Source organism: Balaenoptera physalus, assembly GCF_965194825.1.
Source record: "Balaenoptera physalus genome assembly, chromosome: 13".
In the NCBI taxonomy this organism is placed as follows: Eukaryota; Metazoa; Chordata; class Mammalia; order Artiodactyla; family Balaenopteridae; genus Balaenoptera; species Balaenoptera physalus.
In genome coordinates, this window is record NC_138892.1 from 18,985,989 (window position 1) to 18,999,902 (window position 13,914).

Here is a 13,914-nt window from a genome sequence, read left to right on the forward strand (position 1 = left end):
GGCACATACTAGGCATTTGATAAATATGTTTTTGAACGAAGGAATGAATACAATGAGGCAAACTCTGGATGGATGGAAAAGATATTATTTTCCACTTGAGTCCTTATTGCCAAAAGAGGCCATTCAGGAGCTATAGAGGGAGAGAGAACAATAACAACAGCTAAGGCTAACTGAGTGCTTCCTGTGTGTCACATACTGCTCTAAACTCTTGTTTATTAACAACTCATTTAATCTGCACCTCAGCCCTGGGTGGTAGTGGCAATCATTATTGCCATTTTGTGAATGGGGAAATTGAGGCACAGAGCACTTAAGTAGCTTGACTTAGGTAACACAGCCAGGAAGAGGTGAACCAGATTTGGTCCAAGAAGTCTGGGCTCAGGGCTTGATGCTTTCCAGACCCCCTCCCATATACTCGGCCCCATTAGCTGAAAAACTCTCACTCCCCCACTAGGAGAAGTGGTGAGGCTGAGGTGGCAGACTCCAACTCTACTATGTGATCTAAGAATCCTTTAAAAGTGTGTCATTGGAGTTTTCAGTATTAATTGAAGACCTATTTAAAGTTTAAGTTTGATTTTAGATATGCAGGAGATGATATTAATTGGCTTTAGCCTCTATTTATGCCTACAGTTAAGGGCAAGATGAGCTCTGGGGAATTAATTGTCTCTGGGTTTCATTTCTCCTTCTAGGACAGGTGCCTCTAGTTTTTTTGTAACATGAACATGCTGGAGATAGAAGCCCAAGGGAGGAGAAGAGATAGGGCGGGGATACGAACACACAGAAGTTATATATTGAGGGAGCGCTGCCAGGAGCAGGTGTGATGGGGTGCGCCATCCTGCCCCCTGGTAGCCCAGAGGGGCTGAATATGCAGGGGTTACCATATTTGGCTTTTCCTAATGAATAGAAAATGAATAAATCTGCATCTGCCATGATTTATCATGAGCTATTTTGCAGCTCAAGAGAAAGATACATTGTTTTTGTGAACTACATTCAGTCGGGGGGGTTATCTTATTGTGCCTTGAAATCTCCTGTCTGCCACAATATTATTTCAAAAGAAATTAGCAACAGATGGAAGACCTGTGCTGCAAAATAAGAGGCAGAGTCGTCTACACATTGAAAGAACCTGCAAAACTTGAATGTCAGGAAGAATTTCTTAAGACGAGAAACACCCAAAAACAGGTAGTTGAGAAAAGTTGGCCTGTTGCCTCAGTAAGTGAGCACTGGGAGAGGTTGTCTGGAGGAGGGGTTAGAATGTGGGCTTTCCTGGGAGCTGATTTCAGTCACTGGGCCTCAGGCAGAGTACTCAGGCTAAGGTGCCCTGTCTTCTTCTGCACAGTAGAAGTCATGCTGGAAGCACTGATGGCGGGCTAAGGCAAGGCCAGGAGGGTGGTCAGCGCCCCCTACTTGCTAGCTGTCGTTGTGGACATTTGCATCCCTCCCTTCACCAAGCCCAGTTCGTGGTAATCACACATTTCTTCTGGCACCGCTGGCATTGACTGGGCAGTAGAAAAACCAAACTCCTTCGAAATCTAAGACCTGAGTCCCAACCCCAGCTTCCCTGGTGCTTGACTCGTGGTGTGGACACATGCTTACTCTCTGACCTCAGGTCCCTCCTGAGTGAATAAGCTGAGGGGTCGTGGTCTGGCTCAAGTGGGTTTACTGGTGTGAAAGCAAATAAAATAAGGAATAGACCAGTTGTAAAGTGGCAGATATTGCTGGTATCTGAAATGAAGACTGTTCACAGAGAGATAATACTTGGAGGGGAAAGACATACCTGAGGTCATGGCTCTAGATTGTTCATGAGTGTTTGGACTACATACAATTTCTAACAGTACCTGACATCTCTGATGAGTGAGTTAGACCAGTGGCTCCCTAATTACACATCGTAATACCCGAGGGGCTTACAAACTACAGAGACTGGGGCCCCGGGACCACGTGCCTATATTTTTTTCAAAGCCTGCCAGACATTGGTCAATGCACAGCCAAGATTGGGAAACACTGAAGTAGACTCAAGAGCCCGGTAATGTAAGAAAGAACACTGGACTTTCAATCATGAGCAATGGATTTGGGCTCAAGTTCTGCCACTGTCTTGGTGGGGAGATTTGAAAATTTGAACAAAAAGAAAAGGCTGAAAGCCATTGGAGATTGGAAACGGCCCTTGCATTTCTAACAAGTCTCTGTTTGATGCCCAAACTACTGGTTGTTCTATTCAATTCAGGCAACCTGGCAGCTGTGTCATAGAGGAAACCTGAAATTCATGCAGGGGTCTGTGAAACTGGGAGGCTCTTGGGTTGCTGTGCTGAATTCCATTTTGCCAAAAATCAGCTGGTCAATTTAGCCTCAAGATGATGGGTTCTGTTGATCTGAGTAAGATTTTGTCATTGTTGCAGTACCTAGTATATGGTAGGAGCTTAATGAATATGGGTTGAATAACTAAATAAACAAACATAGTCACCAGCTGTCTCAACATCATATAAGGTGACCTTGATAATTATTACCTATATAAAGTATTACCTTTCTTTCTATCTATCTATTTAAATGTGCCTTTTATATGGCAATTACAAAGTTACTTATTTGCCTTTCTGATAAGCAATGAAATCTCTGATGCAGAGGTAGTGAGATTCAGGGCCTTGGAAGTATTTAAACAGAGATGGATGAAGAAGGTGGTGAGGGTCAGCCTCAGATGACCTTTAAGGTCTCTTTCAACCCATAACTTGTGGAACGTGAAGGTGTGTAAAGTGGCTTCAGCCCTTCCATCCTGTTCTTGATATCTGAACAACAGAATGAAGGCAGGTCAAATGCCATTGGTTCTAAGGTTGTAGATTTTCCTTTGGGATCAAGAGTCCCAGAGCTACTGTTTTGAAAGATTCTAGGAGTTTCTCTGCATTTGGGAAAGACTGATACATTTGTCTGCCATTTCAGATTCTGGGATTTATGATGAAAAGGGGCAGGCAGTTAAGATTAAAATGAAAACCTCAGTCTTCCTAAAGTGCAGGAGGAAGACGAGACTTCTAGAACTCTGTAACCTGCTTATGCACAGAGCTTGCAAATACATCCCCATGACTCCAAGCAGAATACTTAGAAAATCATCTTCTGAGATGAAGATGGCATGAAAGGAGGTAAATGATAGTGTAACTTTTGTAGGGCTGGCCATAGGCCAGAGATGCAAACGGGTGGCCCATGGTGATTCAGAGAACAGATGTGTTCTGTGGCATCCATACCATATATTTTTTTAAATCGAGTGAGTTACCAACATTGAAAAATTAGAAGTTTTTACATATATTGAAAAAACATATGTCTGCTTCTCCTGAAAATCCAGAAAAATCTGTCTTCATGGGGCCCACATCCCCTCAGGGCAATAAAAGAACTGAGAAGTGGCTGGCCCCTTCTGATGGCTGCTCCTACTTGGCCTCTTCTCTCATTTCTATTATCTGTGGGGTCCCTGGAGGCGTTTCTTTTGATTTCCCCTTCTGCAGGCAAAGCTGCGACTTAGGAGTAGTGCGTCCTGTTACCTAACATGGCCAGCATCTTTGCCACTTGACTGAACCTTGAACACAAGGAATATGAGTCTTGCTAAGAGTTGGTGCGTCCTGGCACGGTTTCTGCCACATAGTAGAACTCATAGTAGAAATCCACTTCGTTCCTCCCCCCGTTCCACACCTCCCCACCTTCTGGTTTTTCTTCTTTTCTGTCCCCCAAGTCTGAACAATTTTTTTTTTAGTGAAAAAGGCTACTGTTAATAATTATTCTGGGATAACATGTGTGAGTTTGAACCATTGCGGGTATATTAGTTTCCGAGGACTGTCGTAACAAAGAACCCCAAACTGGATGCTTAAAGCAAAATTATTATCTCACAGTTCTGGAGGCAGAAGTTGGAAATCCAAGTTTCAGCAGGATACCAAGTATCAGCCAAGTATCAGCAGGCTTGGCACCTTCTGGAGGTTCTAAGGGAGAGTTCATGCCTTTCTCTTAGCTTCTGGCGGGTGCTGCGGTCCGTGAGGTACCTTGGTTTGTAGATACATCACTCCACTCTCTGCCTCTGTCATCACATGGCGTTCTTCCTGTGTGTCTGTGTCTGTTTTTTCTTCTTATAAGGACACTAGTCATATTGGACTAAGGCCTTACCCTAACAACCTCATCCTGACTTGACTGCAGTTACGAAGACCCTATTAGCAAATAAGGTCACATTCACAGCTACGGAAGGTTAGGACTTCAACATATCTTCTTGGGGGACACAACTCAACCCATAAGCTTCAAACTAGCTTTCTGACCTGAAAAGATGGAGATAATAATTCTATTTGTTAGATGAGGTTCCTGTGAGGACTAAATGACCAACGTGTCTGGGCCCTCACACGGCGCCTGCAATATAGCTTGAACTCAACAAAAGCATTTCCAGCCTTTTACCTCCCCTTCCACACCTTTTGCCTCCTCTTCTTCTCCTACTTGGGCACCTGGGTCCTTGGCTTCTCTGTCATTTTGTTTGCTCAGGATAGAAACATGAAACAAACAGAAAATCCATCCATTGCCTGATGTTATCCTTCCTGCCATTAATTCCATAGGTGATATTTAAGTGCCTTCCTTCAAAATAATGCGTTTACCTTTTACAGTATTTCCAGAAAAGATTCAGACTCCAGTGGCATATAGAAGACTGCTCTGTGCTTGCCAGTACAGCATCCCCAGGCCTCCTGCCGTAAGTATAGCTTCTTTCGACAAAGAAAGCCACGGAGAAGCAAGTCCCTCTCCAACACTGTCCAGCGAATGGGAAGGGACCCCACTGATCTTCACGGTCAGACAAGAAATGAATATGGGAGCCAGAGGAGCACCCAGACAGGCCTGGGGCAGTTCATTTCTGGAACAGTGACTGACAAAAACGCCTGTTCAGGTCCACTCAGTAAATCCCATGCACCTGGAGGCCACAGGCACACATATCAACAGGCACGTGAGATTTCAGAACCAGCCCCCTTTGTAATTCCAAGGGAGATTCTGTCCCATCTGGTGCGTATCACTTTGTGGTTCCTAACTCTTTCTTCCTCTTTTCAATTGGCCACATTTTGTTTTTAACTTCAATAGAAACAGCAAAATTATTGGACTCAACGGTAAGTCCTATTCTAGAACGTTCTATAAGAACTGTAGTTGTCAGTCTTTAATGGAAGTCTGCTTGTTGCTTTGTATTGTATTGGAGGAGAGCACAGGTGTGAGCTGATGACAAGAGTTTAATGATTCAGGTGTTGCACCTGATAATAATAATAATGACAAGTATTATCATCAGCATCCCAACCCCCATTTATGAAGCTCTCAGATACTGTGCTGAGCATTTTACATTATTTTATGAAATCCTCATATAACCCTCTTAGGCAGATAATGTTATTATCCCCACTTTACAAATAAGGAAGGTGTGAATTCATAGCACAGAATAATGTGTATAAAAATGAAGTATCTCAAAACTGCATAACAGGAGGAATGATTTAAAGGTAAGAAGATGGACCAGAAGAAATGAGCTTTGACATCAGGGAAACCTGAGCCCAGAACCAGAAATACTTGGGCTCAAATTTCTGCTTTCTGCTGTTTCATTCAGTTCTGTCGCCATGATCAAGTCCCATAAATGTTCTTTGCGCCCGGTATTTTCTGTATACTGACAGTTACTACCTTGAAGAGATGTTGTTGATATAAAATTCCCTGAACACAGCAGGGCTGACTAAATGGCAGCTGTGATGATGGTGGTGGTGTTTATGGTGCTGATATTCTGACTGCAGGAGAGGAAATGTCAGGAGACAATGCATACCTCCAGATATTCTAGGAAGTGTCGTGTAGAAGAAGAATTAGACTGATTTATGCAGCTTTTTTTTTTTTTTTTAGGTAACTTTTTGGGTAGATTTTGTTGTACATATTTATACAGTTTGTTGGAATTGACCAATGGAAGAAAGAGAAATTTTGACACAGTCCAAAGGAGAACCTTCTTTGAACTAGAGGATAATGTCCTGCCTGGGCTGTAAATGGTAAAGTCGAGGCTGGGAGACTTTCTACCAAAGATGCTGAGTCAGAGATTCTTCTTTTCTGGGAGGATGGGCTTGATGATGGCATGTTGAGGATGCTGGCAGGTTAACGCATTTTGAGTCTTATGTATAAGGCAATGTGCTAAAATCTGAACATACATATTCAATTATGGTCCATATGGCTACCTTCTGAGACAAGAACTGTTATCTTCCCATGGTTTAGATGAGGAATTGGAGGCCCATAGAGATTCTGTAACTTTAGGGATGGAGCCAGGATTCAAGCCTCCATTCTGACTCCAGGTCAGAGCATTCCTATATTAAGATTCCAAATATGACAATAATAGCTCATGGGTACTGAGCACTTACTATGTACTAGATGCTTTACATTTTATTATGTTCTTCCCTCAGATACTTGCTTAGTTTGCTTTTACACTTCCTTCAGGTCTTTACTGAAATGTCACCTACATAGGTGGGCTTTCCTAACCTTTCTCACATTATTTTCCTCCTTAAGATTTATTACCAGCTGACACTTATACGTTTATTTGTTTGCTTATCTATTAGTCTGCTTTCTCTTCCACTCCCTCTCTTCCTAACTCGAATGCATGCTCCATAAGTGCAGGGATATTGCAGCTTTATTCCTTTCTGTATTCCCAATGTCTAGAATACTGCCAGACACATAACAGGCACTCAAATATTAATGAATGAAAAAAACGAATGGATAAATTTAATCCCACTAGCAACCCTGTGAAGTAGGTAATACAATCCTCATGTTTCAGGTAAGGGCAAAGAGGCTTAGGCCAGGTGATATGCTGGGATATAAATCTATGATGGTCTGCCCCCAAAGCCTGTTTATTCCCTTACACCAAAGTGTCCCTCTAAGACAGTTTGTTACAAAATGCATCATTACTGAATTACATTCAGGGAAGGAATTCCTATTCTTTGTCTCAAGACAGAGGACAGCGTGTTCTGTCTAGGTTGTATTCTGTTTCTCCAAATTCCAGAGTCACATCTATGATGTTAGGTGGAATCGTCTTGCAATGAATGGGTCGTATGCCAGGGCTGTAAATCCAAATCACCAAACAGTTATTAAGCATCTAGTTTTCACAAAGCAATGTGTTTGGCTCTCTGAAAGCTTTTATTTACCTGGCCATATTGAAATGCCATTCTACCTCTATTTCCAGGAAATAATTCTCACGTTGGAGAAATCAGGCTCACTAAAAATTTTTCACAGTTTGACTTGGTTATGAGAAGTGTGTAGTGGGAGCTGCCCAGTACATACCAAACATAGAACAGTGTGTGATGAACTAAATTGAACCTAGTGTTATACCATTTGACACCCACTGTTTGGAAGGCAATGTGCATTTGAAATCTTCTACATATTTTTTGAGTTTGCCAATGATCCCTTGCTCCAAATATTTTAGACATCTGCATGCTATTCAAAGCCCTTTAAAAGTTTACAGAAAGTGATTTAAATCTTCTAAGTTATCTTAATACACTACTGAAGAATTAGACTTTAATTTGCGTAGGTCAGTGGGCAGGATTTCTTACGTACAAACGATTTTTTTTTTGGGGGGGCCACACGGCGCAGGGCATGCAGGATCTTAATTCCTTGACCAAGGATCGAACCCGTGTCCCCTGCAGTGGAAGTGCAGAGTCTTAACCGCTGGATTGCCAGGGAAGTACCCCCAAAACAATTTTATACATATGATATATATCAAAATTGTATTATATATATAAATACATACTTATATATAAATGCATGTGGAATATATATATATATCTTTTGTATATATATCTTTTACATGAAACAATGATTTCATGATCGGGCAAAGAAAGAAAAAAAATCAAATCTATTATTAGAGTGTATGTATGTGTTGTGTAGAGCCAACATCAGATTAAAACACTGATTGTTTTAATTTTCACCCAGTTTGACATTTCTAATAAAACTCATGAAATAATTGCCTCTTGGATTTTTAAATTGTCAGTAGTATGTCTAAATGGGCCGCGGATCTGTTTGTTTTTCCATGATATCTGAATAATTTCCATTCACAAATTTTCCCCAGATTTCAAATTTGAGGCTTTATTTTAGTCACCCATTCTTCTGTTTCCCTCTCTTTAGAAGTTTTGAACTGTTTGTCTTGAAATTAAAAGTTTTATGAGGATTCTGTAAAAGTTATTTTGGGGGGAGGAGGTGCTTTCAAACAATAGGAAAGAATCGATAGCATTTTATTTTCTTAAAGAAATATGGGAAGCACGTGAGGATAATGTCAGGGGATTTAAAATGTTTTCTCAGCACGTTACAAACATCGATTTCTCAAACATCCAGTTATCAGGAGTTTTTTTTTTTAAGTCCCAGCGGGGCAGGTAAATTCCACACACTTGAGCCCACCCTGGCTTTTCTTTGCCTTCCAGGGCTTACTCTGAGACCATACACTGCCGTCGGCCTCAACGGGAGAAGCCAGACCCCCTTTGCCTCGTCCAGGGTCTCCTGGAGTTTGTCAGAACTTCAGCTGGAAGAGAGGATGGCACCCGCAGTAGGCGCACCGGCAAACCCAGATTCCCAAAGCTGGGTCCTGGGCGCGCCCGGGAATTCAGTGGGAAGGGGCACAGTTGCCATGGCACCAGAGATGCTCCCCAAGCATCTTCATGCCCCCGAGAACAGGGGGCCCGGGGCAGACGCCTCTCTCCCCGGCAGTCTGGCAGGAGCGCCCCTTCCTGTGTTTGCCGGTGCTCCCACCCATCTCCCCTCCAAGAGGTTAATCAAGGTTTGCTCCTCTCGCCCCTCCCGCCTACCCCCGCGTTTCCATACGGTTTGTTCACAGGCCCCTCCTAGGCCGGGGGTGAATGCTCACTTACACTGACCGCTGCGAGGGAATTGTTCGGTGAGTGCTGCCCATCTTCAAATCAATGCCTGCCCTGGACAACAGAAAGGGCCTCAGATGTACTGGTTTCCACAGAACCATTGTTAGGCTTCACAGAAGCAGTTTTGAACCTAATAAATAATGTCAAAAGTCTCTATCGCAGCCAAAAATGTTCCTTTTGAAGGATTTCTAATAGTATTTTTGTTCTGCGGTGTCTCCCAGTGTCACAAAGAATTTGTGCCTCACAATGGGGATGGGGTACATCGCGTGCCACTTTGCAATGTGCCACCGTCAGGGATGGCCAGGACCCGCTTTGTTTTGCTCTCGCAGGTAAACAGTTTCACTTGCCAACTTGGGCTTTAGTTTAAGGATGTTTTCTAAGGGCCTTTTGAATCTCTAAACAGAGGTTTTGAAAACATAATTGAATGTCTGTAATTTAATAGTTAACATGAAATTTGATTACTCCCAATGTGCCTAGGGGAATTTTCTTCAGGCTGTATTAAGGTTTTTATGGCAGAAACCTGAAGCTGGATCCTCTTTGGAGGCCCTGAAACACATGAAACTAAGTTTAATGCAAAAGAGATGCTTAGGGAATGTTGTATCAAACTGGTGGCTTTAGGCAGTATTTTTGATTTTGGTTAACGTCAGGTAAACATGGCAGCTTTTCGCTGTGAGGCGATGCAGAGACTGATTTATCAAATGATTTTATGGGTTTAGTTTTTTTTTTTTCTTTTTAATATGCTATTTTTTTTCAACATTCAGAGAGAAACACAAATCAATGTGACCAAGTCATTCATGTGCAGTTTTGCACTCAAGTTTCTTGCAGTTTTCCCACAGGCTTGGATTCATAGAATTTGATACATGTAAAATCCTACTGCACTTTACCCTTCAGTTTGAGATTTATATATATAATGCCTATATACTACTATGTGTATACTATATGTATACTATATGTAGTATGTCTATATTTATGATGTCCTCCTGTCTAAAGTCCAAATGTTAAGTTTCAAAGTTTCAATCAAAATGAAATGTTATAACCGATAGTTGCTTAACATTTAGAAGTCTGTTTAATCCTTTGAGGACGATTTGATTTTTTTTGAATATTATTCCCTAGGAGTAATGCACTTAAAAAATGTATCCCCAAACTTTAGCGCTTTTCTTGTTCCAGATTAATATGATTTTATAATAAATATGCTTTTATTTTTATTTATTTTTATTATTTATTAGCCTGATTTTAGATAAAAGAATGTACAGGTTATCAATGGTGGTTGCTATGGTTTCCTGAGGATATAATGGCATCTACTCACCAGAGTTCTTGTGACAACCATAAGTTCAACTTCATGTCATTTGGTTAAGGAGAAGTGGGTGGGCACACTTGTGGGTTTTATGTAAAATTTTGATTCTGGGGTATGTTAATTATGAGTTAGCACAATTGATTTTTTTTTTCAGGTCAAGAGATCATTGCTTTAAGTGATTATAAAACAACCAAAATTTTATAATGGTCAAATGCAGGAATAGAAAATGTTTTTGATATATAGTAAATGGATTTCCTCACCTGTGGAAATACAAAATAGTGAATTTACTAAAAAAATACAGTACAGAAGAAGCAATTCTGCTCAGATTTGAGAAAAGGGATACAAGCAAAAGATATAAAATATGTGATACATGATATTCTAAAGCAATTTCCCAAAGTGTGTTCCATGGAACACTAGAATTAGAAAGATGCTTTGTGAGATGGAGAAGCTGTAGATGAGTATATCTGGGAGATGTGGCCACAATGCTCCCACTTAGAAAGTCATGGTAATATGTTAAGGATCCCCAAAAATCCCACGGCAAAAAATCTGATAAACTCTGTTTAACCCAGTGTTTCCCAGTTTTATGTGATCAGGGAACACTGGTGTGTGTGTGTGTGTGTGTGTACACATATATGTATTTTAAAAATATAATGCCTATCAATACCTTGCAGTGCTAGTGTCCTGTGGAACACAGTTGAGAAAACATCGCTCAAAACTCTATTCTAAATATACTAGAATCCATGTAAACTGGTAGGGTTCAAGGTAAGGATTTCTTTTCAAAAAAGTGAAGTAAGAATCAGAGCTAAAGAAAGCAGCCCTTCATAAATACCTCCAGGAGCCCATTCTTCCTTGGAGGAATGTAATGAGCTATCTTAATTTTCCTCATTTTGGGTGCACATGGCTGGGAGTTTAGTTGGTCTAACCATGACCATAGCTTAGATAGTGATGGATGAAGAGCTTTTTCGGCTTTGACTGCCATAGTTGTGGGCTACAGCTGTCCAAGTTTTTCTGAATGACACTAGAACTTAGACACAAATGCACCAAGGTAAACATAGTTAAATCTTTCCCAATGTCATTATTTCTGAAAATAGTGCTGATTTAAGCAGTTATAATTGGGTACGAATCAATTTTAGGAAATAAATAATACATGTGTGTGCTTGAGGACTAGAACGAGGTCTTATGGTATAAAATAATTGTTGCTAAGGTTCTGAATTACAGTTTGCTTTTATTTCTTCAGGGATATGTGGTTTGACTTAAGGGACATTTATTACCACGTACTACAACAGTTTTCTAAGGAAGATAATGTGTCATTTTAGGGAAGAAAATGTTTTTCTGAAAGTTGCACTGGAAAATAGATAGTGATAAATTTAAAAAATTAGTGCATTGAAGAACGAAATATTTAAGAGAGTCTCTAGTGAATAATGTTTACAAGTGAGGAACTCTTTTATAATATGTAAAATAAGTAATAATTATGGCAGATAACATTTACTGAGTGTGTATTTTATGTTAGGGACTGTTCTAAACATTTAGAACATATTAATTCATTTAGTCCTCACAACGGCTTCATGAAGTAGTTACTGATATCATTATCGCTACTTCACAGATGAGAAAGCTTTTTTTTTAACAATTATATATACATATGTATATATTGAAGCTTATAATTATATATACATAATTTACAAACTATATTGTTATATATTATACAATATTGTTTGTGTATAAAGCTGTGTTATTACGTGCTGTATCATTAGAGCTAATATATGTACATATGAATATGTGTGTATTCCACCTATACAGATATCATATATAAATCAGTTCTTATTCCATGCTATTGGTGCCTAAGTGAGGTCAGTATAGAAACTCTGCTTATATCCCTCTCCTCCTTATAACAAAGTGGAGAGTAGGAGGTGATAACTGGGAGGTGATGACATATGATATGTGTGAACGCTTTGAAGAGCAGCGTGGGATCAGAGATGATCATCACATCGTTCTTTTTGTGTGAAGCAACATCATCGCTGTGGATGAAGTCTCAGAAACTCAAGAAAGGGAAGGTGGTTTTGAGGTTTTATTAAAGACGGCAGCACTTTCCAAGGTTATTGGAGCTGACCCACATCAGCCTTGCGGAAGGGATGGAAGGTTGTGGAGGGAGAGCTAAGGTGCTGGGGCTGACCTGGACCTGAAGAGCCAAGAATTTGTTCCTGTAAACGTGACCTGAACTTAGTGTCACTCCATCCTTTGGCTGCAGTTTCTTCACTGTTAAATTGGGATAACGGGTTTTGTTTACTGCAAAGGATACTTGGGGAACAAGTCTGCTATCAAATCAAAGCATTTGAAAAGCAAGATCACTATGCAAATGCAAATAATTATTTTGATATTAATATCAACAACAATTAGCATAAATATTACCATCAGTTATGCAGGGATAATTTCAGGCTTTTAGATCCAGCTGCCTTACACTGACAGTGAATATTATTTCTGGTAACCAGGTGATCATGTCTCTCTGAGAAGGTTTTTTATTTTATTTTAATTTATTTATTTATTTATTCATTTTTGGCTGTGTTGGGTCTTCATTTCTGTGCAAGGGCTTTCTCTAGTTGCGGCAAGCGGGGGCCACTCTTCATCGCGGTGCGCAGGCCTCTCACTGTCGCGGCCTCTCTTGTTGCAGAGCACAGGCTCCAGACGCGTAGGCTCAGTAGTTGTGGCTCACGGGCCTAGTTGCTCCGTGGCATGTGGGATCTTCCCAGACCAGGGCTCGAACCCGTGTCCCCTGCATTGGCAGGCAGATTCTCAACCACTGCGCCACCAGGGAAGCCCTCTGAGAAGTTTTATATACCATATTCTTTACCTTCATCACAGCATTATGAGGCAAGTAGTACAGCAGTATCCCATTTACTGACAAGGAAACAAACACAGAGAGACAAAGCAATTTGTTCAATGATTGCCCCCAGCACACATGCTCACAGCCATTCTCTATTAAAAACAATGTAAACAGTTGATAACTCAACAAAATATTCCATTTGGAACCTCCAGTTTAGAAGAGTTCAGTTTAGAGTATAGAATGAGAGTTGGCAGTGTCTATCACATGTAATCTTTTATCCCAACTATCTATAAAAGTCTGAAACTACCCAGACAAGGTGGGGTGGGGGGGAGGAATAAAGCAATGTTGTAAATACCATTGTGTTGTTGAGGATTCTAAGTCATGTAGAGACCCAGGAAAGAAATTGTTTTCAGGAGACTACTTTTCCTTAAGAAAAATGCTCCAGAATTCTTAAGGTGTATGGCCTCCCTATCGCACAGTCCAAGGTCTTTTCACCTGCATCAATACTTTCCCACAACAAATTTTTGCCACGTCTAGGCTCCTTCTCCTACTGTTCCCTCCGTATCCTGCAACTGGTGTTTTCCCTCCACTATGGGAATCAGTCTGATTTTGTAAGTCAGTGATATTGGGATCAATATCCGAGGTAGTCATTGTGGGAGGTTTGAGAAGTGTGATTCAACTCAACCAGCGTCCACTGAGTATTCACCATGTGCCAGACACTGTGGGCACCAGCATGCATTGCGAATGTCAACCGAAAGGGACACAATCCTTCTCCTGGACAAGCTCAACCTAGTATAAAACTTAGTTCCTTCATTCATTCATTCATTCTGTCAAATGTATTAAACACCCACTTATATGCCAGACACCTTCCCCTGGGGATATAATGGTGAAGAGCCATTTTGGTCAAGTAAAACCTAACTGATGAGACATGAAATAATAACACAATAATG

The 13,914-nt window shown here is 40.8% G+C and overlaps 1 protein-coding gene across 1 annotated transcript in view; it reads left to right on the plus strand.

Annotated features, from left to right (window-relative positions):
• The window catches only part of LOC309640585 (uncharacterized protein C12orf42), a 181,304-nt gene extending 169,542 nt beyond the window's left edge, over positions 1 to 11,762 (plus strand). The window contains exon 3 of the mRNA XM_082419541.1: positions 4,605 to 11,762. Within this exon, the coding sequence (XP_082275667.1) occupies positions 8,255 to 8,851 (597 nt within the window). The 5' untranslated portion in view covers positions 4,605 to 8,254 and the 3' untranslated portion in view covers positions 8,852 to 11,762. The remainder of the gene's footprint in view (positions 1 to 4,604) is intronic.
• The last annotated feature ends 2,152 nt before the right edge of the window (positions 11,763 to 13,914 follow it).